Here is a 23,972-nt window from a genome sequence, read left to right on the forward strand (position 1 = left end):
TGTGTGTGTGTGTGAGAGGGTGAGAGCTGTGTGTGTGTGTGTGTGTGTGTGAGGGATGGTGAGAGCTGTGTGTGTGTGTGTGAGGGTGAGAGCTGTGTATGTGTGTGTGTGATGGTGAGAGCTGTGTGTGTGTGTGTGTGTGTGTGAGTGTGAGGGACGGTGAGGGGTGTGTGTGTGTGTGTGTGTGTGTGTGTGTGTGTGTGTGAGGGACGGTGAGAGGTGGGTGTGTGGAGCACTGACAGTTGGGTGAGCTGTGAATAATGTTGGTGGATTTGGGGCTGTGATAGGTAGATTCGCTGGGAAATGTGTGCTGGCCACTGTCCCCTTCCTCCAGCCCACTAGTCATGTCATGAATTGTCTGGGCTTCACTCGGCTCACTTGCCCTCTTGCCCATCCTGTCTCTGTCCTTGTGTTCTCTGATCTCCCGTCTCCCAGCGTTCTTCCATATTTTGCATCCTGCTGTGTCTTCCTTGAACACTGCGTAGCCACCCCCTTCACCCTGATGTCCAGGCTTTTTCCCCAGACCCCTTCTGTCTCCTTTCCCCCATACACCATGCATGGTCCCCCTGCCAGGTTGTGCCTGTGTGTGGAGGGAAGGGGCCTGGGTGGCCCTTCTCACTGACCCCAGCCTCACCCCCAGCCTCACCCTGTTTGCCAAAATCTGCGAGAAGACGGTTCTGAAGCGTGTGCTGAAGGAGCTGTGGAAGCTGGTGATGAACACCATGGAGAAGACCATCGTTCTGCCGCCGCTCACAGACCAGACGGTGAGGCCCGCGCCCCGGACAGTGCACCTCCGGAGGGGGGGAGGGGCTAGGGTAATGACACCAGGGATCAGCAGGGTCACTCAGGTGTGTCTTCCAGGGGTGACGATAAGGTGAAGGGCCCAGGGCTGGTGGCAGGATGCCCCTAGGTGGGCTTACAGGGGGAGGAGGGTGGAGAGGCCTCAGCCAGTTGCCTGTAGCTGGGAGCTGAGGACCCTCTGGGCAGGGCCAGGGCTGGGGGGTGTCAGTGCCTCAGTGTCCTCCCAACCACACTGGGCCCTCCCAGGGCCACTCACAGTGACTTATTCCCCTCTCCCCACCCTGCCCCCATTCCGGCTGGCAGATGATTGTAAGTAGAGAGCCGTTTGTCCATCTGTCTGTTCATCGTCGTCGGTCTTTCGCTGTGTGTCTGGACTGGGGCTACCCCCACCCTTCCAGTGCCCCCTCCTCCCCTCATCCTGACTTTGTATCTGTGTGCTGGGGGGTGGGCATTGAGAGGGGTGGGGCTGGGAGACCACGCCCCTCCCAGACTCAAAGCAGGGCTACATCCACATTGTCAGCCCACTCTGTCATGTCCAACCCTGTCCCTGTCCCTTAGATGGAAGCCACCCAGTCTCAGAAGCAGACAGAGGCAGGGGTGGGGTCTTCCCTTCTGCATGCAGTGTGCCCTCATGACTCTCCTAGTGTGCAACCACTAGTGCACACTCCCCTAGTGCACACACTAGTGCTCACACCTGCACACCGGGAGGACCAGCTGGAGATGCAGCTGTCAGGCAGTCTGGGTGTCACAGCTTTGCCCAGACCATGGCCTGGGAAGTGGATCTTCTTACCAGGATTCCGAGCTGTCAGAGTGGCAGGGAGGGATGGAGGCCTCCAAATGCTCCCCAGTGACCTGTGCACCTCAGAAAACCCATCTTCCACGCCCTTTGTGGGTCAGGCTAGGCCACCGTGACATTTTACTTTGTCCCAAGCTCACCTTGCCAGTGGGCACGACTTGGGTCTCTGTAGCCACCTCGTAGCATCACGCCAGTGCCCAGGTTACAGTTGTAGAAAGAGTGTAAAGGAATACATGATACTGATGGCTTGTGGCAGGTCACCTTCACGACAACCCTCTGAGGGAGGAGGTCTCAATCCAATCAATTTGATGAGGAAAACCAAGGCTGGGAGAGAGGCCACCTGGCTCAGGCCACAAGCATGTGCCAGAGATTTCTTGGATTCGGATCTGTCTCAGTGTGGAGTGGGGTGCTTCTGCTAACCTGGGATCCAGTGGGCTCCTTTGTACACCAAATGTAAATGGCTTATATTTTAACAGTGGCTTTTACCTTGGGCTTTCTCTGGTTCTGGCTCTCTTTTCTCCTGCTCCTCTTTCTCTCCCCTCCCCTCCCTTCCTTTCTCTCCCTCCTCTTCCCTGCTTCCCATCCTCCTCCACCTTCCTCCCTCTTTTTTTCTTCCCTCTTTCCTCTTCCTTGTTTTCTGGCTTCCTCCTCCCCCTTCCTATTTAGTCCTCCCCTCCTCCCTTCATTCTCCCTCAGGATCATACACCTTCTCTTCTTGTTCCTCCCCTTCTTCCCCTCTCTTAAGAGGGAGCTCCCATAGGTCCCCAGCTTTCCCCAATCCCTAGCCAGTGCAGCCCCCAGTCCCCACATGGGTGAGTGTGATGTGCCTGGGTCCTGACCTCGCTGTGACATTGTTTCTGCAGGGCACCCTCTTGAGAAAACATGGCAAGGGCCTAGAAAAGGTAATGAGGGCCTCGGCTTGCCGGGGTCCCACGTGTCCGGGTGAGAGTGCTCCTGCCGTTCATTCATGCAAAGGTCAGCTGAGGCCACGGTGGGAAGTGGCTCTTGATCTCATCCTTAGGGACTGAGCTCAGATCATTCCCCAGAGTCAGGGATGTGTGTACCCAACTCCAGGCTCAGGTTCTTGTTGCTTTAATGGATGTTTACTGTACAGAGGTGGGGCTGTGGGCAGCTGCTTGATTCTGCACTCATACGGGATACGCCAGGCCTCTCTGTGCACTAAATGGGTGTTTGTGTTATGGCTGAGCATAGGGCATTCCCAGGCAGTTTTCTAGGGGCGCGGTACCCATGTAGCATCCATGTGGTGAGAGATGTGTGGATCTGAATGTGATCATGCAAAACATGTGTGTTCTGGCCTGTGAGCCTCCTATACATGGGATTTAATAATTCTTGATGAGTGTGAGTATCTGCAGAAGCTGTTTGTAGATCTAGAAAGTGTTGGTGTGTGCATGCAAGTGCTTGACTCTGTGTGTGTGTGAGAGAGAGCATCCGTGTCTGTGTATGTGAGCATGTGTGTGTGTCTGTGTGTGCATGAAAGTGCTTGACTGTGTGTGTATGTGTGTGTGTGAGCATGTGTGCCTGTGTGTGTGAGCATGTGTGTGTGTGTCTGTGTGTGCATGAAAGTGCTTGACTGTGTGTGTATGTGTGTGTGTGTGATCATGTGTGCCTATGTGTATGAGCATGTGTGTGTGTCTCTGTGTGTGTCTGTGTGTGCATGCAAGTGCTTGACTCTCTGTGTGTGTGTGTGCGAGCATGTGTGCCTGTGTGCATGTGTATGTGAGCAAGTGCGTGTGTGATTGTGTGCCTGTGTGCTTGTGTATGTGAGCAAGTGCGTGTGTGCATGTGTGCCTGTGTGCATGTGTATGTGAGCAAATGTGTGTGTGCATGTAAGTGCTTGACTGTGTGCTTGTGTATGTGAGCAAGTGCGTGTGCCTCTACGTGTGCATGCATGTTTTTGACTGTGTGTGCGCGCTTGTGTGAGCATATGTACCTGTGTGTGCACCTTCGAACATGTATGTGTGAGTATATATGTGTCATGTGTCTGTGTGCATGCTTGTGTTTGACTGTGTGCATGTGTGTGAGCGTGTCTGTGTGAGCTTGTGTGTATGCGTCTGTCTGTGTGAGTATGTGTGTCTGTGTGTGCGTGTACACTGAAGGAGTTGTAGGTTTATCATGACATTTTCCTGTGGTTAGGCCTCCCCAGGAAAGGCTTGGTGCATGCGGGGTGTGTGCAGAGACCTGGAGCCTCCTTGACTCCTCCTCAAGTGCCACAGCACCCGAGGCTGGGGTTGCAGCTTCTAGGCCCCTGTATGCTGTGGAGAACTAGCATCTGCTTCAGTAATTGGGAGGGAGCTCATGATGTGACTCTAGGGGGCAGGGAAGTCCCACTGAGTATCCTCCCAGCAGCCACCAGAACTCTGACCTCCGCCTGGTTCTCTCCACAGGGCAGGGTGAAACTGCCAAGCCACTCAGACGTAAGCGCGGCCTCTCACTGTCTGTCTGGCTCCCACCCCATCCTTCTCCTTCCCTGCCCCTTCCACTCTGTGGTCCGTGCCGTCGGGGCGTCCTGTGGCCCTGTCCGTTATTCTTCTTCCTCTGTCTGTCCGGCTTGCTTGTGGGTGGGGAGGGAAGGGCAGTAGGAGGCATGAAGGATGCTCAAGAGGGTCCCTGCTTCGCAGCGGAGCACAGGTGGGTGCAACAGGGGAAATGAGGTAACTCCGGCTCCCGATCTCGGGGAGTCCTGAGGCCGTGGGGCTGAGGGGTGTGTGGCGCAGTGGAAGTCTTAAGCTCGCAGGCCCAGATTCTGGCTTCCATCCTGACCTGTGTGAGGTCTTGTCTTCCGTCCTGGAAGGACAGAATAACACACAGAATAGCACAGCATGCGGTAGCAAAAAACCATAGGTCTCCAGAAGTCTGGAGCAGCCCAACCAGAATGCCCTGGGACAAGCTCATTCCAACAAATCCCTAATCATCCAGGGAGAGACCAGGCCCAGAGGGGGCAAGGCCCTCCAGCTCGGCAGTGTCTCTAAGGCTGGGACCCAGTCCGCCATGCATTCATTGCCTGTGAGGAGACCAAGACAGCAAATGATTCACCAAAGACATCCACACCCCTTCAAGGCCACTGGTGGCTGTGATTCCCCCATGTGTGGGGACACTGGCTCAGAGGGGTTAAGTCACCTGTCTGGGCTGCCCAGCTGGGGATTTCACCTAGACCTGCCTGGCATTATCACAACCACAATTGCCATCTGGTGGGTGTCTCTGGGAGACGTGGTATATACAGCCGCCAGTGTATGAGGGATCTTCTGGATTCTCAGAGTAGAATCCCCACCGAGGGGCGGCTAAGGGGAGGGAACCCCCCTGGGTGCCTCCCCTCACCACACACAGCCTGCTCACACCTACCTGTTTCTCTTGTATCTTCCAACTGTGGGACCATAGAGGGTGTGAGGGAGCCAGGCTTCTCCAAGGACAAGGTCTCACTGAGAGGCTCCTGACCCCTCTGTCCATCGGTCGCCAGGAACCTTTGGATAGGAACCAAATGGCAGACAGGCCAGGGGGTCGCTCAGGAAGGGAGACCATTTAGAAAATTCACACCGTCACCCATGCTGTCTGCTGCTTCCCACAGGGAACACAGATGATCTTCAATGCGGCCAAGGAGCTGGGCCAGCTGTCTAAACTTAAGGTGAGGAAGCCGAGGATCCCGAGGACAGACCAAGACACAAAATCCCTGCTCTCGGCCTGGACACACCTTCAAATGCCCTTGACTATGTTGGAAAGAGGCAGTCGGGTTCCGCTTGAGTGATCATTTGATCCCCAGCATGGAAACTCAAGACCCACAATCTCAAAACCAGGGTTAGCTTTGCCAACCTGACTTCTCCCTGCCACTACAGGATCACATGGTCCGTGAGGAAGCCAAGAGCTTGACCCCGAAGCAGTGCGCCGTGGTCGAACTGGCCCTGGATACCATCAAGGTGAGAGAGGGGCCACAGAAGGCTTTAAGAGAGGGAACGAGGAGGCAGGTTTTGGGGAATGCGTGAGAGAACAAGGTAAAATAAACTGGTAGCGGGCAGGGAGGGCCTTTCCATCTGAGGGCGCAGAAAATACAAAGGTCCTGGGGCGGCTGTGGCCTGGTGAAGACCCGGAGGGTGAGAACCGTGAGTGTTAATGGAGGTGGTGAAAGCCGTCAGCAGCCTCATCCTGTCCATCCTCAGCAATACTTCCACGCGGGGGGCGTGGGCCTCAAGAAGACCTTCCTGGAGAAGAGCCCTGACCTCCAGTCCCTGCGCTACGCCCTGTCGCTCTACACGCAGGCCACCGACCTGCTCATCAAAACCTTCGTGCAGACTCAGTCTGCGCAGGGTAAGGGCACCTCTGCACTCCCTCCCGAGCCAGCGGGAGTCGCCCCGCCCAGCTGCGGGCTCCGCCCCTGGGTGGTTGATTGATTGGAATGGGGGCGGGGCATCAAATCTCAAAGCGCCAAAGGCGAGTCTTTCAAGGCAAAGAAACAAGGGGTGATTGACAGCTGTGGGACGGGACCACACAAACTCCAGGGGCCAGGCATTGATGATAGACAGCTTCTAGGGCAACCTAGTGACTGTTCTCGAGGGGTGGGACTTCTAATGTCCTGGAGCCGTTGAGTGATTGGTGGCACCTGGTTGTCGGCTCTGGTACCAGACTTCTGAGATGATTGACAGGTCTAGGTGAACTCTCTGATGTAAGGGACCAAGGCTTGGCGGCCTCCTTATGGACGGGTCCTCTGCGCTGTGTCGACCTGGAATGATTGTCAGATCCTAGAGGCGGAAGTACCTGGACCTGGGCTATGTGGGGACCTGGGAGGTGCTGAGCCTCAGATCTTCCCATCCCCGTCCTTCTTTCTGTCTGTGTCTCGCTTCTGTCCCTCGTCCCTCTGAGCTCTCGTGCAGGCTGAAGCCACAGAGCAGGGCTCCAGGGTCCTAGCACTCCTCCCTGTCCCCACCTCATCCAGAAGTACTCCAAAGTGCCAATTTGGTAGAAGTTGGCGGCCTCAGGTTCTGTCCTCGCGCTGGAGCGGGGAAGGTCGTCATCCACACACCCGCAGGCACAGCGGGTGGAACACAAGCCTCAGTTTCTCCTCCTGTTCTTGCTGCTTTTGGTGTCCCTGGTGTTCCCGGAGTGGGAGGCTGTCTGTCTGTCCGTCCGTCTGCACTGACGTTTCTTTCTCTCTTTCTCTCCCCCTTGTCTCTCTTTCTTTCTCTTTCTTTCTTGTTCTCCCTGTCACTTGCTGTCCCCTTTCTGCGCCTCCCTTCGCCCCACCACGCACACTCCTCCCTCCCTGTCCACCCTGGTCAGTCCATGGTGGAAAGGGGACTAGGTTTACCCTTAGTGAAGACGTTTGTCCTGAGATGGGTACGTGCCTGCGCCGCCCGCCACCCGCACGCGGTGCCCGGTGCCTGCGCCCCCCTTCCCCCGCCCGGCTAGTAAGACACTGGCCAAGCAGGCCGGCGCCAAGTCCTCGCACAGGGCGAAGGGCAACTTGCTGGCTCCACACAGGGAAGGAGTCCCATCCCTTTTCCCAAGCCACACGCACCCCAGGCTGGATGGGGCAGCTTCCATTTCCAGCAATGCACAAAATACTAAACAACTAACTGCTCTAAGATCTTGGGTCAGTCATTCTGCAGCCTGCCTCCTCCCCGACTGCTCTGTCCCCTGGAAAACAGGGACAGTCACGAAGGACCTGACCAATTCCAGGCATGCCTCGGGCACAGACCTGTGGTTCCTGTATTTGGGATGTTGCAAGTTCTGGTCAGCCTTGGTCACGCATCCACCCACACCCAGAAAAGAACAAGTGGTCTCTCCAGCTTTCCCAAAGCTGAGGGTCGGAGAAGCCACCTTCCCCTGCCAGGGGACCAAGGTTCTAGGGGGCGAGGGTGGGGCCTGACAGCCCTTCCTGGTGGAGCCAGCAAACCTGGGGTGGGGTTTGGCACTGCCTCTCCTCCTTCTTACTAGCCTGGGCTGTGGTCTGACATCTTACATAACCCATCATGTCTAACTCCCCAGCACCCCACTTCTGGCCCGGATTGAGCTTGCTGAAGCATCGGCCTGGGGGAGGGGGCTGAGCATGTGACTGGGAGGTATATGAGATGATGTGGGTGGGCGCCTGGGCTGGACAGTGCTGGGCCATGTGCCCCTCTTCAGGGGCTGCAGGAGTACACCCTCCCCCTCCCCGGTTCCCTGACCCTCCTCACTTCCTGTCCAGCACAGGTAACCTGATGGACCTTTGACTGTCCTGATCCCCTTGCCTCCCACATTCTCCTCCTTGCCATGCCCGTGCATGGGGTGCCCCAGGAGTGGGGAGCTGCCTGGGGATGGGGCAGTTTGGGGTGCTGGCGGTCACAGGCCCACAGGCCCTGTGGATGTGCTTCTGAGTTACAGGTCAGCGCAGTGGTTTTTAAGCTGACCACTCATGGTGGCCATTGTAGCCCCCAGGAAGAGCTGTGTGCAAGGCTACCACACAGCAGACACATTTGTTGGCTAGGAAACTAAGATCAGGGGTTTGTTGGCATCAGGAACAGCTGGATTTAGGTCCCAATGCCATTGGTCAGTTGGTCTCCTTGGAGATCCCTGGGCCAGTTCCAATCAAAGTCTGGGAACTGTCTCCTGGCCTAGGTCATGTGCCCATCTACAGGGCCGTCACTGCAGCCTGGGCAGGATGACTGTGGCTCTGACCATCCCTGAGCCTTCCCAGTGGGAACTGAAGCTTGCCTGTTAAACCCACAGTCAGGATGGGGTGGGGGCATGGAAGTTGTCATTTCAGAGGGGCAGAGGGGCAGAGCATTCCTGGGAGTTCAGAAGGCTGGGGAGGAACTGTGGAGGGCACTGGGCTGAAGTTAAGTGGACAAAGGGGCCTTTAGGCAAGAGGTCAGAAGGACTTTTTGGTAAAGTCCTAGGAGAGTCATGGGAGGCTTGTGGGGGGGGCTGCTAGGTTATTTCCGGCTATTTTGTTGAGTGCAGCTGAGACGAGAGCCAAAGTGGGGAAGGGCACACTGCTGTAGCCCAGGCGAGCGAGTGAGGCAGAGGGGTCAGCACTTGTCTGTGTCCCAGCATCCCAGGCTACAGTGAATTAAATGGACACACAGAGAGGGAGAAAAAGCAGGCTCTGGAGGCAGAATGGGAGAGGAAGAAAGGCAGGTGCACTGCCTCAGAGAGGTTACGAGACCCATCTCCAGTCTCACAGGGACACAAGGAAATGCCACAGTCTAGCACCCTTGGCTTCACAGTGGCCTCTGCCACCCTGGTGCCCTCAGGGCCTCAGGGACCTGGTGCCGCCAGCACGTGGTGGGGAGGTAGCCGAGGTCCCTCCAGGTGGGTGGGGAAGGGCGGAGCTCATGTCAGGTATCTTCCCCTGTCCCACCCAGGCTCGGGTGTGGAAGACCCTGTAGGTGAAGTGTCTGTCCACGTGGAGTTGTTTACGCATCCGGGAACTGGGGAGCAGAAAGTCACAGTGAAGGGTGAGTGGTGCGGTGAGAGAGGGGACCAGATGCGGGCTCACTTAAGCCAAGGGGGCTGGGAATTGGTTTGTGTTTTTCTTTAATGGTCTAGAAAATGGGAAAATTGCTGGTTGGTGGTGGCGCACGCCTTTAATCCCAGCACTCAGGAGGCAGAGACAGCTGGATCTCTGTGAATTTGAGGCCACCCTGGTCTACAGAGTCTGTTCCAGGACAGGCTCCAAAGCTACAGAGAAACCCTGTCTCAAAAAACCAAAAATAGCTGGGCGATGGTGGCGCACGCCTTTAATCCCAGCACTCGGGAGGCAGAGGCAGGCGGATCTCTGTGAGTTTGAGACCAGCCTGGTCTACAGAGCTAGTTCCAGGACAGGCTCCAAAGCCACAGAGAAACCCTGTCTCGAAAAAACAAAACAAAACAGAACAAAAAAAAAAACCAAAAATAAATAAATAAGTAAATAAAAATGGGAAATTCCTGAGATAAACCTGTTTCAGGCATGGCTGCACTAGGAATTCCAACCGTGTCCCAGGACCTTGCAGCTTTCTGTCTTGGCCTGGCTTCCCTCCTGTCAGACTTGCTGGGGCATGGAGTCTATTTCTCCAACTCGGAAAACAGAGTATGGCTCTGCCACACAGGGAACCTCACCAGACTTTCCCACTACCCTCCAACAGTGGTGGCTGCCAACGACCTCAAGTGGCAGACTTCCGGCATCTTCCGCCCCTTCATCGAGGTCAACATTGTTGGGCCTCAGCTCAGTGACAAGAAGCGCAAGTTCGCCACCAAATCCAAAAACAACAGCTGGGCGCCCAAGTACAACGAGAGCTTCCAATTGTGAGTCAGACACTGGAGGGATGGGGGAGCAGGGGTCAGGTCCCTGTCTGAGACAGGCAGGTCCCTGGGGGAAGCCATAGGCTTGGGGTTGGGGCGGAAAGGATGAGGGGAAGGTGGACAAGAGGGTTTGGGGCACAGGAGCGCGGTCACAAGGGTTCGGAGACTGAGAACACAGCCTACTGGACTCTGGGGATTGTGTGAATTGCTGCAGGGTGGGAGCAGCCATCAGGAGCTGCAGAGGTGGGGACTGGGGGTGGGAAGGTAGTGGGGTTACTGGAGGCTGACAAGTGGGGCTGGAGAGAACTGAGCAAAAGGCAGGGTGCAGTAGGGTCAGGAAAGGGGTGTTGCCAGGAAGGAGAGGAGCTACAAAGCCAGAGGGGTGGGCTTGGCCGAAGGGGCAGGAGGGAGGAGTTCAGCTAGGCAAAGGGGTTCTCGCAGCAGCCCGCCCCACGTGATGCGCTGGGGAGACCCAGTCTGAGCAATGGGTTTCCCTAGTGAGCGTGGTCCAGTTGTCAGGCTGCCAGTAGGTGTGGCCCGGCGAGGGTGCCAGCTTCTGAGGGGCACTAACTGCGAACGTGCGTGGTGGTGTGGTGTGAGTGGCTCGCTAGTAGCTCCCATGGGGGAGGCAGTTGGCGTGAATGGTCCAATGGCTGATCTTCCCGGGCGTGGTGGCACGGGGACCCTGCTCGCTGGTAACCCCCTTCCCCCCCGCTGAGCCGGTCCTTCTCTCCAGCTCGCTCAGCGCAGATGCAGGCCCCGAGTGCTATGAGCTGCAGGTGTGCGTGAAGGACTACTGCTTCGCGCGCGAGGACCGCACTGTGGGGCTGGCGGTGCTGCAGCTGCGGGAACTGGCCCAGCGCGGGAGCGCCGCGTGCTGGCTGCCACTCGGCCGCCGCATCCACATGGACGACACGGGGCTCACAGTGCTGCGCATCCTGTCGCAGCGCAGCAATGACGAGGTGGCCAAGGAGTTCGTCAAGCTCAAGTCAGACACGCGCTCCGCCGAGGAGGGCGGTGCCGCGCCTGCACCCTAGCGCGAGTTAGGGTGGGGTGGGGCCAGGGAGCGAATGAGGCCCCGCCCCGTAGACCCCGCCCTTTCTAGAGGCCACACCCCTCCACCTCAGTGGCCTTGGCTGGGGAGGCCCTGCCTCCTGCCCCTAGAAAAGCCATAGAGGGTCCGGTGCCCAGGGCATGAACTGGCAGGGCTGCCTGGAGGCCGGGACGCAGCCTCTGGTTTCTGTGCAAAAAAACAGTGCGGGATGGGCTCTCAAAAGCACACGCGCCCTCGGGTGCACACCTGGGGCTGAGGGCGCCCCTCCACGCGGACCCCGCCCTCAGCACAGCGTGCCCACTGGCAGCTGGCGACCCCCTGATCGTGCCACGCACGGTGGGCTGAGCGCCGACATATGTTCCAGCCCCCATCGCTGCTAAATATCCTTCTCCCCAATTCTTCCCCGGTCCCCCCTCCCCTCCGGGCCAGGGTCCCCGTTAAACCCTCAGGCTGCCAAAAAAGATCCCTATCCGAGCCCTTCCTCCTGGGACTTTAGCCTGAACTGACATACAACCTAGAGTTCCTTCAAGAAGAGGGATTTGGGGTTTCCCCGGAGCCAGGCGCCCCCACCCCCTTTGTCCTTTCTCCAAATCCAGGCAGGACAGAACAGAAAGAGATGAGAAACTAGGAGGCTGGGAGGGAGAATGGGAAGTGCATTCTGTGTTCTGTGCTGTGCTGACAGATGAATGGCCCTTTTCTGATTGGCTCCGAACGGCGGCGGGTGTCTCCTGGATCCCAGCAGGGCATTCAGAACCGAAGGGTTGGATGCAGGCTCCATGCAGGGACAGGGAGCTCAGCTGTCCCATGTGCTGAGGGAAGAGCAGCAGCCCTGACTCAGTTTAGGACATCAGCCATGGATGGATGGCTAAAAGGGAGGCGTTCTGGCCAGAGCGACCATAGACAGTTTCTAAATTGCTGTCAAGAATGTGAAGTGTGTGTGTGTGTGTGTGTGTGTGTGTGACTGACAGAACCAAGATAGTCTCTCTGTCTCCCCCCCCCCCCGTCCCTGCTTCCCCCTGTGTGTATGTGTGTGCTGGCCCAGAATGTTGAGGGAACTCATTTGTTGAGTGAGTTGTTCTGAATACCAGGCTAGGACGGTTTGAAATGTCCTTTTGTTTACCCAGAGACCTCCTATTCATCTTTCAATACCCATCACAAAAATCCCCTCCTTAAAAACAATTCTGACTTCCCCAACTTCTTGCCCTTCTCCAACTAAGCCCTGGTGTCACAAGACTGGAGTGTGTACCTGGCTCTAAAACTCCTAAACTTCTTCAAGGCTGAGGCATCATCGGAACCCAAGCTTCCTCAGGAGCAGTGAAGGTCATGATGCCTTGAATTGTGTTGAGAGTGGCCATAGGGTCTGCATGTGACCCCACATCCACACGCATGCCTGTCGTTACAATTCCCCCTACCCTGACAGATTCCCCCCACACACAGCAGGTGACCAGGCTGAACCTCAGGACACAGTAGATGAAGACAGGAGAGGGGTGGGCTCTGAGCTCAGGACAGAGGGGAAGCTACTCCAGGGTTGCTGGTCTGAGTCACCACCCGGACAGACCTGGGCTCCCTGGGACACACTGGAGACGGGCTGGCCTGGCCTGCTGCAGGGAGTTTGAGGCTGGAAAGAGCTACATCCACCCACAGGAGAGGCAGGACTGGCTGGCTGAGGCAGATAAGGGGAGCAGTGGAAAGATACAGGTCCAGGCCCATCCATGCCCAACTTAGAATCCCCCAGGGAGGGGCGGCCAGTCACGCACTGTTATAGGTTCTATCCCAAACCCTGAAAAATTAAAGAGGGCCTGCAGTCAGCTCACCCCATCTGGAAGGGTCAGCACTTGAGGGGTGTCCTCTGTACCAGTTGCCTTGCCTGCCCCATCAGACATGCAAAAAAAAAAAAAAAGAAAAAAAATCAAAAGCACCCAAAACTCCTTGGGACCTCTCTCAGCTGGGACCTCTCACCTATGGGGTCCCAAGGGCAGCCCTGCTGGGGGTGGAGTCATGGTACCCGGGGCCAGCCCAGCCCACCCCCAGCAACTTTCAGGACCAAAGCTGGCTCTGGGGACCCAATCCTCTCCTCTTTGCCTTTTGTTTTAAAAAGTGATTTGGGTTGACACTGTTGGGGGTGCAGGTGACAGGGAGGGTCCCCTGTACCCCAGAAGGTTCCTGACCCCAACTCCTGCCGTGCAGCCCAGGGAACCCCTCCATTAGCCTTTCTTCGCATGTGACTGCAGATGTGGAATCTGAGAGTTGTTTGGTTTTTTCCTTTCCTGTGTTTTGGGAGGGTTTTTTTAGGTCCACCCCGGTTAGTCCAGCATCTTCCAAGAAACCCTCATTTCTCAGTCAATCTGTGACTTAGGACATGTGTTCAAAACACCCGGGGAGTGTTCATGAGTGCATGGCGTTGAGATGTTTTGCACTATTCTGACTTTTTGGTCTCTGTAAAAAATATTTTATTAACATTAAAAAAAAAAAGCACAGAGCCTCAGGGTCCGGCTGGCTTTGCTTCCTTTGACAAAACCTCTGTGGGCCCAGGGGAAGGCGTAAGGTGCTTGCTGCCAAGCCTAGGGACCCACACAGTGGGGACTGGGAAACTGGCCTTTGATCCCCACTGTATCACAGCCCACGTGCTGTCCCCCCACACACTAAAAACAAAACAAAAGCTGGGGACCAGCACAGTCAGGAGACCAGGCTGTGGCTGAACTGAGGATGCTTTTCTTGTCCACTCGGCCAGCCAGCATACCCATAGCACCCCAAAGCAACCAAGGCTCAGGGGCCCAGGGACAGCTGATGTGTGCTGTGTGTATTTCCGGCAGGGAGGCAGCAGTCCCGAGACCACGGCCGCGTCTGTTTAGGCTCTACCATCACACACAATCTGTGTGAGCTTACAGAGTGTAGGGAGCGTGCCCCCAGGCCACAGCCCTAGACCCTGATAACTGGTGTGGTCTGACCCAGGAAGTCCTAGCAGGGGCGTCTGTCCTGTCTCTAGCTGTCAGTCCACATAGCCTAAAGTGATCTCTACTCAGAGTTGACAACAGCGATGCCCATGTCTTTAGGGTGGGTCCCTAGGCAGGTGGGCTGGGCTGGGCAGAGTCGGCTGTCAGGCTCCATGGGGCCTTGAGCCCACAGGAACTGGGACCAGCAGCCCAGACTCCCTGTCCCAGGGTCCACAGCATCCTCTCTGTCGCCCCCTGGTGGGCTCCTTCCGTGAACATGGCATTTGTTTCCTTGGGAACAGACTGTGATAGACCCCACAGCATCTTGGAGAATCCACCAGCCGCTCCCAGGATGCTTTATGGGGTGGGGGACATAGGATCCCCAGTACATCCTGACCCACACTCCCTTAAGTGCTTGGAAGTCTGCATAACATGTACCTTCAAGAACCCTGCCCCCCCAAATCTTGATAGGGACTCGGGGCAGCATGACCACAAGCTTCAGCCAAAACCAACCAGGAGTATTTAATACAACCGTGAGCAAGTTACCAAGATCTGAGTGGGCAGTCATCCCCCTAGAGGCGAGACCTTCTGCCTGCTGACATCCGATCTGGCTTTGAAGGCACAGTGACCCCCGGCCCTGCGAGGAAACATACTGCCAAGGCAAATAGGAGCACCCCAATGCAGCCGGGCCACTTCAAGGCCCCACAAATAGAAACACCCCAATGCAGCCGGGCCCCTTCAAGGCCCCACATGCACAAGAGCAAGCAGGGGACACCTGAGACACAAGGGCAGGGAGAAGCTATGGAAGCCAGGGGTGGGCAAGGGAGCCCCAGCCCCCGTGACGCCCCCTCCAGGGGGGCTGGCAAGGCCACCAGTACCCTGAAACCCAGCAGTCAAGTGTAAGGAGAGCAGCGTCCCTCTGGACAAGGGGAAGCTGCTGTCCTCTCACAGACAGGCTGCGAGTCCTCAAGGCCTGGCATGCCATAGGCACTCAATAAAGGCCTGTTAATCTCTGTCCTTGTGCTCAGCACGGCAGCCCACGGAAGGGGGAGCACAGCCCACGGAAGGGGGAGCACCAATGGGACCACCACCCCCAGCACCTAATGGGCGACACACAGCAGGTACTCAACTCGGTGTTGCCAAGACCTGGCGTCAGCAGGTGCCTGGCACGTCGACTTTTCTTATTTCTGTATCTCTAGGGCTAAGAATGGTGCCCAACACACAGTATGTCCTCAATAAAGATTTTAAAATAAGTGTGCATCCCTAATATCTGACTCGGCCTGATCACTAACCACCCGATGTTCAAATCAATCCCTGATGCAGGAAGCGCTCTAAGCCTGTTCACTGCTCTAACAAACCTTCCTTCGCGGTGGACACAACGGAGCGACAGACAACCTCCCAGTGCCCAGCCCCGTTCCTGGCATAGTGAACATTCCATTAATAGTGCCAGTGTGCAAGTGACTGCTGAGCAGGAGACGGAAGCCGTCTGCTACAGAGTCCTCTACGGTCTGCCTGGGTGGCCCTGTGATCCAGGGCAGTCACTCTGCCTTTTGCCAGTTGCCTCAGAGCTCATCCCGAGCGGCGCTGTCCAGCGGGGATTGCAGCACGTCAGAGTTCTTGGCCTCTCGGCTCAGCGCCTGCTGCTCTCGCATCTTCTGGGACTTGGCTCGGTCCCAGTCAGTCTTAACCTGCTCGTTATTCCACACAACTGAGGTCTCCGTGTCGCTCACATAGCCGTCGTCCCCCGTGTAGTGTGTAGGGTAGACGAGGAGTGGTTCCACGGAGAAGGCGCGCAGGTTGCGGGGAGAGAAGTGAGTCTTATATTCTGACCTAGGAGAGACAGGAGGCACAGGGGGAGATGGAGACCCTCCTTCAAGCACACTAGGACTTGTCCCCCTGCCCTGATCTCCCAGGACTCAGACTGCAGTCTGCCACCCCACCCCTCAGCAGCTCTTCACAGCCCCCTTACACTGGGTGCTTGTCAAACATGACGGGCAGGAACTCATCAACTGGCAGCATTTTGGCCAGCGGCTTGGCTCTAAGCAATTTGCGAGCGCCCTGCAGGGAGATCACGTAGGCGAGCGTCCAGTAGGAGTAGTCGGCCTCCACCAGGTTCCTCACGCGGGGCACGGCCTTTTCTGGCTGCTCCACCTGCATGCGCTTCCGGCCCACGTATCTGGGGTGAAGAATCAGAGACCTGTCACTAACACCCCCCCCACCGGCCAGAGAGTACCACCCGACATCAGGGACAGCGCTGGGCCCAAGTCAACCCAGCAGGTCCTCCAGGCTCCAGACCCGCACCCAGGCTGACGTCCATCTTGGCCCCTCCCACCAACCCCACTCACATGAGGTCCCAGTCCAAGCCCTCGCGCTCCACATCCCGCATGAGGTTAATCAGGCGTCTCTTGAAGAAGATCTCAAAACGCAGATCATCCTCAAACACGAGGGATTTCTGCAGTCCCCGGTCGACCACCTGAAGGAAGGGGCTCTGCCAAGTCACAAAGACCCGCCCACATCCAGCTGTATGCCCACCACAGCTGCCTCCCAGCCTCCCACATCATCCAGCTGTGTGCCCACCACGGCTGCCTCCCAGCCTCCCACATCCAGCTGTGTGTCCACCACGGCTGCCTCCCAGCCTCCCACATCATCCAGCTGTGTGTCCACCACGGCTGCCACCCAGCCTCCCACATCCAGCTGTGTGCCCACCACGGCTGCCTCCCAGCCTTCCACGTCCAGCTGTGTGCCCACCACAGCTCTCTTTTCCCCCTTGCCTGGGCTCTTCTGCTCTAGGACCTTTGCCTGTGTTTTGCTTGGGAAACCAAGAAGCCTTTCTCTCGGCAACAACAGGCAGGCTCCTCCACCCTTCCTCCTTGGTCTAGGATGCCCCTGTCTAGAAGGCTTCACCATCATCCAGCTAAGAGACTGCCACGAGGAACTTCAGGAAGGAAGGACAGCCCATGCAAGAACCCATTACTTTGGGCATCCAGGTGTCCTTTTTCTTGTTCCTCATCATCTGGAGTCAACGCCCCATCTATCCAGCCTCCAATTTGCAGGTTAAAAATTTGGTTCTTGGGGCTGGAGAGATGGCTCAGAGGTTATGAGCATTGCCTGCTCTTCCAAAGTTCAATTCCCAGCAACCACATGGTGGCTCACAACCATCTGTAATGGGGTCTGGTGCCCTCTTCTGGCCTGCAGGGATATATACACACAGAATATTGTATACATAATAAATAAATATTTAAAAAAAATTTGGTTCTTGTGTGGTTTCAGCATCATCTGCTGTTCCCTAATGCATAGCCCAGCAACACTAACGCCAAAGGTCATCACATGTAAAGACACAGAGCAGAGTCAGGTTGGGGCGCAAGGTCTCACTTGGGGACCACAGCCCCAGCCTCACTTGCAGGCCCTCCCAGGCCGACTTTCTGCAATGAAAGGGCAGTAGCCGGCCCACTCAGAAGAACCATGGCCAACATAAAGACAGCTTATGGGAAAGACACCAAAACACAGCCACAGAGCCTGCTGCTGGAGGCACGAGGACCACAGTCCTCCCTGGGCCTCCGAGGCTGACCAAGCTGTGAGGAGACCAAGGACCGTGGGCTAGCCCCTTACCCACACCTACCTCCCTCCAGATGTTGTAGTGGCTGAGGAAGCAGCCCAGCTCTCCCTTGGTGAGGGGTCGCCCGTGGTAGGGGTCCCGGTAGCCAGGCAGCATTTGGATGCCCAGGGCCTCCACCTGGCTGGTGTTCATGGCTCTGGAGAGGTCCAGGGAGAGGAGGATGGAGAACAGGGTGAGGAAAATGGAAAAAAGCCGTCTACCAATCAACCTCTGGCCTCCTGTGGACCTGACCAGTTGGGTCCAAGCCCAGACCCCATTCGGCTTTGTTCAAGAGCATGGCAGCCTGTCTGAGGGTGAGACGCCTTCCTGCCTTATTGGCTGCACCGAGGGTCTGACAAAGTTGACTCCACCCCCCTCATGTGTACAAGCTTGAACGTATGCACACACACACACACACACACACACACACGCACGCACACACATGCCCGTACATACACACACACACCCGTACATACACACACACACACACACACAACACATGCACGGTTGCGCGTGTGCAGAACATACTTGCCATCCACAGCCTCCACCAGCTTGCAGTCAATCTCTTGTTCATGCAGGGCCCGCAGCATGCGTTCTCGCCGGTCCCGCCTCCGCTTCAGGTTGATCATGAAGACCTGTGGTCACAGTCTCAGTGACCCCAGGTCAGTCAGCTGCCTCCCTACCCGGGGGTGGGGAGTGGGGGGTTGCCCAGCCCACCTCGTCAAAGCCCATCTTGTCTGCAGTCTTGCTGGGTGCTGAGATGAACCGGGACAGCTGCACTGGCGGGTGCTTTACTAACAGGAAGAAAATAGGGGTCACTGGGGTCCTAGGGCCCCATGCCCTCCAAACCCCCATCTCAGTTGTTGGCACCAGATCCCAAGGGGTTCATTCCTGCCCCAGGACCTTCACCCATGCCACATTCCTAAGATGCCCAAATCAACTTAGATCTCAGCTATGACCCAGGGGCAGCCTCTGGGCCTCTGGCTGGTCAGGCCTGGGATTCAACGCTGTCCCTACTCTAACTCCATCTCTAACATCCTGGAGGAGTGTGGGGTCTGCCCACTCACAGTGCACAGCCCAAAGCTTGGTATCCAGCAGGAGCTCAGCAGCTACTGCAGAATTATCCCAGGAGCGGCCCCTGCTCTCCTCAGCCGCACTCTCAAGCTTCTCAGAATCGCAGTGAGGCTCATGCTGGCTGCTGTCACTCCAAATGTGTCCCCCCAAATGCTACATGGGTATAGCACCCCTTCTAACTCCACTGCAAACAGGATCAGTCTTTCAGGCTGGGATCTCACCCTGTAGCCCAGGCTGTCCCTTGACCTGGAACTCAGCCTCCGGAGTCACACACGCTCCATGCCAGGATTGCCGCCCAGCAGCACCCACTCACCCATGACCTCCAGCTGCACGTGCATGAAGCTCTCTGCCTCGTCCTGCAGGCTGCTATGCGCACGCAGAGGCACGGGCAGGAAGCCGTACACCTCCTTATTGCACACGTACATCTGCACCTCTAGTGTGGGGACAAGAGAGAAGTCAGGGTGGTACCCGTCCATCATCCCAGTGCTCGGGATGAAGGCAGGGATGGGGAGCTGCAGACCAGCCCGGGCAACGCTGTGAGGCCTCGACAAGCAAAAGGTTTCACATTTCGGTAATTCTTCGAAAATGTAAAAACTGATTTTGGTTTGTGAGTGTTCAAAAGTGAGAAGAGGCCCTCATCAGTCAGCACCATAGGGCTCATGAGAAAAGCTGGCCTCGAACACACAGAGATCCGCCTCTGCCTCCTGAGCACCGGAATTAAAGGTGTGCGCCACGGTGCCTGAAGATCTGAGTTCCATCCCCAGGACCCACAGTGGACAGAGAGAACCGATACCTGCAGGTCCTCCAACTTCTAAGTGTGCCGTGCTGATCACACACAAGTTACTGCAGTGCACACAAATCCACTGCAAGCGTGCTCATGAACACACACACACACACACACACACACACACACACACAACTGGGAGATGAAAATAGTAACTACGCATGTCTATTCTTCTGTTGTTTGGTATGGGATCTCACTGTGTGTGCCCATAGTAGTATAGCATTTGTGTTTTAATAAATAAAGCTTGCTTGAAGATCAATGCAAAGCAGCCAGACTAGCCAATCAGACAGTGGTGGTGCACACCTTTAATCCCAGCAGCCACACTAGTTAGCCATAGAGGCAGTGGTGGTGCACACCTTTAATCCCAGCAGCCACACTAGTTAGCCATAGAGGCAGTGGTGGTGCACACCTTTAATCCCAGCAGCCACACTAGTTAGCCATAGAGGCAGTGGTGGTGCACACCTTTAATCCCATATTTAACAAGTGGTGCTGGCATACTGGATATCAACATGTAGAAGAATAAAAATAGACCCATATCTATCACCATGCACAAAACTCAAGTCCAAATGGATCAAAGACCTCAACATAAAGCCAGTCACACTGAACCTTATAGAAGAGAAAGTGGGAAATTCACTTGAACACATTGGCACAGGGAAACACTTCTTAACATAACCACAGCAGCACAGACACTAAAAAAAAACAATAAATGGGACCTCCTGAAACTGAAAAGCTTCTGTAAAGCAAAGGACACGGTCAACAAGACAAAACGACAGCCTACATCAAACAGAGGTCTGATCTCCAAAATATACAAAGAACTCAAGAAATTGGACACCAAAAGAACACATAATCCAATAAAAAAATGGAGTAAAGACATAAACAGAGAACTCTTAACAGAGGAATCAAAAATGGCTGAAAGACACTTAAGGCAATGTTCAACATCCTTAGTCATCAGAGAAATGCAAATCAACTCTGAGATTCCATCTTACACCTGTAAGAATGGCCAAGATCAAAAACACTGATGACAACTTATGCTGGAAAGGTTGTGGGTAAAGGGAACACTTCTGCATTGCTGGTGGGAATACAAACTGGTACAGCCCCTTTGGATGTCAGTGTGGCGATTTCTCAGAAAATTAGGAAACAACGTTCCTCAAGACCCAGTAATACCACTTTTGGGTATATATCCAAAGGATGCTCAATCGTGCCACAAGGACATGTGCTCAACTATGTTCATAGCAGCTTTGTTTGTTATATCCAGAACCAGGAAACAACCTAAATGCCCCTCGACTGAAGAATAGATAAGGAAAATGGTACATTTACACAGTGGAGTACTACACAGCAGGAAAAAATAATGACAGCTTGAATTTTGCAGGAAAATGGATGGAGCCAGAAAACATTATTTTGAGTGAGGTAACCCAGACCCAGAAAGACAATTATCACATGTACTCATCCATAGGTGGTTTTTAAACATAAAGGAAAGAAAGCCAGCCTACAAACCACAATCCCAGAGAACTTAGACAACAATGAGGACACTAAGAGAGACTTACATAGATCTAATCTAAGTGGGAAGCAGAAAAAGACAAGATCTCCTGAGTAAATTGGGAGCATGTGGACTTTGGGGGAGATTTGAAGAGGGGAGGGGAGAGGCAGGGAGGGGAGCAGAGAAAAATGTAGAGCTCAATAAATATCAATAAAAAAAATAAAGAGGGAAGAGGGGCCGGGCGATGGTGGCGCATGCCTTTAATCCCAGCACTCGGGAGGCAGAGGCAGGCGGATCTCTGTGAGTTCGAGACCAGCCTGGTCTACAGAGCGAGTTCCAGGACAGGAACCAAAGCCACAGAGAAACCCTGTCTCGAAAAACCAAAAAAAAAAAAAAAAGAAAAGAAAAAAAAAGAGGTAGATTATTAAATCTACTTTTTAAAAGCAACTACTAGTTTTAAATGTTTTACTTTTGTATATTGTGTACGAATTTTGTATACTGATACAAATTTGAGATTAATTTTGTGAGAACATACTGTACATACATTTCTACTCTTGTTTAAGGTACTGTACCTATACAGCTCATTTAACAATAATGCAAATTTCTAGTCCTTGAAAATTATTATTACCAACTGTTTAGGATAACAAGGAAATGCAGGTTAGTAGTTAACCACTTAGTATAACAGAACTTGTAGTCACATTAGGTATGCTTCCAAGGTCAAACAAAGATTTTAAATAGACAGACCATATTCAAACACTTCACAGATCTATAGAATACAGCATGTAAGATGTTTCAATAACATAATTCTTTTTAATGACAATGAGACATGTCTGCTCCTGGCAGCACCAATCTAACTCAGAGAAAATAAATGGGCATTGAAGAAACTCCACATGGAGCTTACTTTCCTTATGGGAAAAGTAAGCCTGGGCAAGAAATGCCCTCCCCTCAACTGCTTACTGTATGCTGTCCTAATTGGACAAGCAGGACACAAAAGAAACATTGTCAAGACAAGGAGGGACAACCCTTCAGAATATTCTGCTTTGTCTGTGACCTATGATGGATGCCCCAACGTTGCAGAGGAACCATGGGTGACTGTCCTTGCAGTCAGCTGTTTCTGTCATTTCTCACAGTTTTGGAAGTCGTCTGCTCACACTTCCTGCTTACTCAATTAATATTATTTCCTTATTGGGTCTCTGAGGGACTGAAGATTAGTTATAGTTTTATACTTATAGTTTACCAGATGCAGAAAGCAAGTTATGATAGAAAGTAAATTAGGTACAAGACTTTGGACTCACAAGATAGGAGAGATACGGATTATTTTCTCTGAATTTATCAAATACAAAGGACTACACATTGTCAATGTATTTATTGCCCGTATAGTTATTGTACTTATTGTATATAGTTTTTTTATGTTAGTTATAGCCTTCTTTTTTATTTTAGACAAATAAAGTGGTATATTATTTGTGTTTTAATAACTAAAGCTTGGCCGGGCGGTGGTGGCGCACGCCTGTAATCCCAGCACTCGGGAGGCAGAGGCAGGCGGATCTCTGTGAGTTCGAGACCAGTCTGGTCTACAAAGGGAGTTCCAGAACAGGCTCCAAAACCACAGAGAAACCCTGTCTCGAAAAAACCAAAAAAAAAAAAAAAAAAAAAAAAAAAAAAAAAAAAAAAAAAAAAAAAAAAAAAAACCTAAAGCTTTCCTGAAGGTCAGTCCAAAGCAGCCAGTCTAGCCAGCTACTCAGGCAGGTGGCGCGCCTTTAATCCCAGTACTAGAGAGGAATATAAAACGGGAGGACAGGTCTCAGCTCAATCTCAGCCTGAGGACTGTGAAGGTAGGATCGCCCATTTCCAGTCTGAGGTAGTGGTAGGAGCCAGTGGCTGGCTGCTATTTTTCAGGTTGAACCCCAATATCTGTCTCTGGGTTTTTACTATTCATGCTACCTGTGCCACTAATTTACCACCCTCCTGCCTCAGTTTCCCAAGTCCCAGGACCACAGCAGAACCTCCCTGAACAAGGCGGTGACCGAGGCCCATCTGCGCGCCCCACTCTTATTCTTTGGACTTGCTCAGTATGGAGCCCACACCACTGGGCTTCAGGCCTCACTTACCTGCCTGCTTGCAGGAGAAGGCAAACACAATGATGTCGTCAAAAGACCAGGTGTAGTCAGGGTGCGGTGGATAGAAGGCCAGGCTCCTGGAAGCCGCCTTCCGCAGGTCGATGAGAAAGGTGGAATGCACCATGGGAACGGCGAAGCAGCCTCTGCGGTCTCGTTTCCGGATGGGGATGTAGGCAGGGGTGCGCTTGTAGTAGCCCTGCCGGGGGTGGAGGGTGGGGACTGTAGGCAGGGGTGCGCTTGTTAGCTCTGCGGGGGTGGGGGGGTGGAGGCAGGGGTGCTGCTTGTTAGCCCTGCAGGGGCAGGGTGGTCAGGAGGCACTGAGCCCACAGCTGAGTGCACTCTCAGGCCTGCACCCAGCCACAGCAGGCCTCCCAAGTGACCTGAAGTGGACATGACTGGGTCCATTAGAGTCGATCCCCAGTTGCCCGAGACTGTTAGAGCACCAGGTTCAAGCCATGTCTGAAGGCCACTCCTGGAACTGCCACTTCCTAGCTGTCACCAAGTGAATTTGGGCTCCTGCTTCTGCCTCAGTAACAAAGGACCCCGCCCTGATGCTTGTCTGGGGGGACCCGTCTGCCCTGGTCCCCACCTACCTGCGAAGTCATTCCACACCAGAAGTTGGAGTACGCTGCACGGGAGTCCAGCATCGGGGCCACCACTGTCTTGTTCTCAGCAATGAGGAGACTCAGGGTGTCAGGGTTGGTGATCAAGTTGTCACTGTCCACAAACTGCAAAAGGTTCACCAGCTGTTAGCATGACCAGACTCAGGTGGAGGTGTGGACATCCCAGGGAGTGCAGCGGTAAAGAGACTGGCTGCTTATGCAGCAGACGGGGTTCCCAGCACCCACACTGTGACTCACAACATCTGGAACTCCAGTTCCAGGGGATCGGTATGTGGTACAGACACACATGCAGGCAAGACATTCATTTATACAAATAAAGAAAAATAATAGAAAGACTAGGCATGGCTCAGTGTGGCCATGACTGGTGCACACACACAGTGTCTGGACTGCACACGCGCGCGCGCACACACACACACACACACAGTGCCCGGGCTGCACACACACACACAC

At 54.4% G+C, this 23,972-nt stretch overlaps 2 protein-coding genes across 12 annotated transcripts in view; one reads left to right on the top strand and one right to left on the bottom strand.

Annotated features, from left to right (window-relative positions):
- Positions 1 to 14,262, top strand: part of Unc13a (unc-13 homolog A) — a 49,985-nt gene extending 35,723 nt beyond the window's left edge. For 4 of the 11 annotated variants that reach the window (XM_026777723.1, XM_026777724.1, XM_026777725.1 and 1 more), the window contains 11 exons: positions 641 to 764; positions 1,105 to 1,110; positions 2,461 to 2,499; positions 4,003 to 4,032; positions 5,181 to 5,237; positions 5,446 to 5,526; positions 5,767 to 5,914; positions 6,884 to 6,940; positions 8,950 to 9,042; positions 9,709 to 9,868; positions 10,602 to 14,262. In XM_026777723.1, the coding sequence (XP_026633524.1) occupies positions 641 to 764; positions 1,105 to 1,110; positions 2,461 to 2,499; positions 4,003 to 4,032; positions 5,181 to 5,237; positions 5,446 to 5,526; positions 5,767 to 5,914; positions 6,884 to 6,940; positions 8,950 to 9,042; positions 9,709 to 9,868; positions 10,602 to 10,902 (1,096 nt within the window). In that variant the 3' untranslated portion in view covers positions 10,903 to 14,262. The remainder of the gene's footprint in view (positions 1 to 640; positions 765 to 1,104; positions 1,111 to 2,460; positions 2,500 to 4,002; positions 4,033 to 5,180; positions 5,238 to 5,445; positions 5,527 to 5,766; positions 5,915 to 6,883; positions 6,941 to 8,949; positions 9,043 to 9,708; positions 9,869 to 10,601) is intronic. The other 7 variants (XM_026777729.1, XM_026777732.1, XM_026777731.1 and 4 more) reach the window with 5 other exon arrangements.
- Positions 14,263 to 14,353: 91 nt separating this feature from the next.
- The window catches only part of Colgalt1 (collagen beta(1-O)galactosyltransferase 1), a 16,666-nt gene continuing 7,047 nt past the window's right edge, over positions 14,354 to 23,972 (bottom strand). The window contains exons 4-12 of the mRNA XM_005370600.2: positions 23,493 to 23,627; positions 22,891 to 23,095; positions 18,835 to 18,954; positions 18,165 to 18,241; positions 17,976 to 18,082; positions 17,472 to 17,604; positions 16,198 to 16,325; positions 15,822 to 16,028; positions 14,354 to 15,682 (exon numbers count right to left, since the gene is read on the bottom strand). Of these exons, the coding sequence (XP_005370657.1) occupies positions 15,415 to 15,682; positions 15,822 to 16,028; positions 16,198 to 16,325; positions 17,472 to 17,604; positions 17,976 to 18,082; positions 18,165 to 18,241; positions 18,835 to 18,954; positions 22,891 to 23,095; positions 23,493 to 23,627 (1,380 nt within the window). The 3' untranslated portion in view covers positions 14,354 to 15,414. The remainder of the gene's footprint in view (positions 15,683 to 15,821; positions 16,029 to 16,197; positions 16,326 to 17,471; positions 17,605 to 17,975; positions 18,083 to 18,164; positions 18,242 to 18,834; positions 18,955 to 22,890; positions 23,096 to 23,492; positions 23,628 to 23,972) is intronic.

This window comes from Microtus ochrogaster, unplaced genomic scaffold, assembly GCF_000317375.1.
Source record: "Microtus ochrogaster isolate Prairie Vole_2 unplaced genomic scaffold, MicOch1.0 UNK81, whole genome shotgun sequence".
NCBI lineage: Eukaryota > Metazoa > Chordata > Mammalia > Rodentia > Cricetidae > Microtus > Microtus ochrogaster.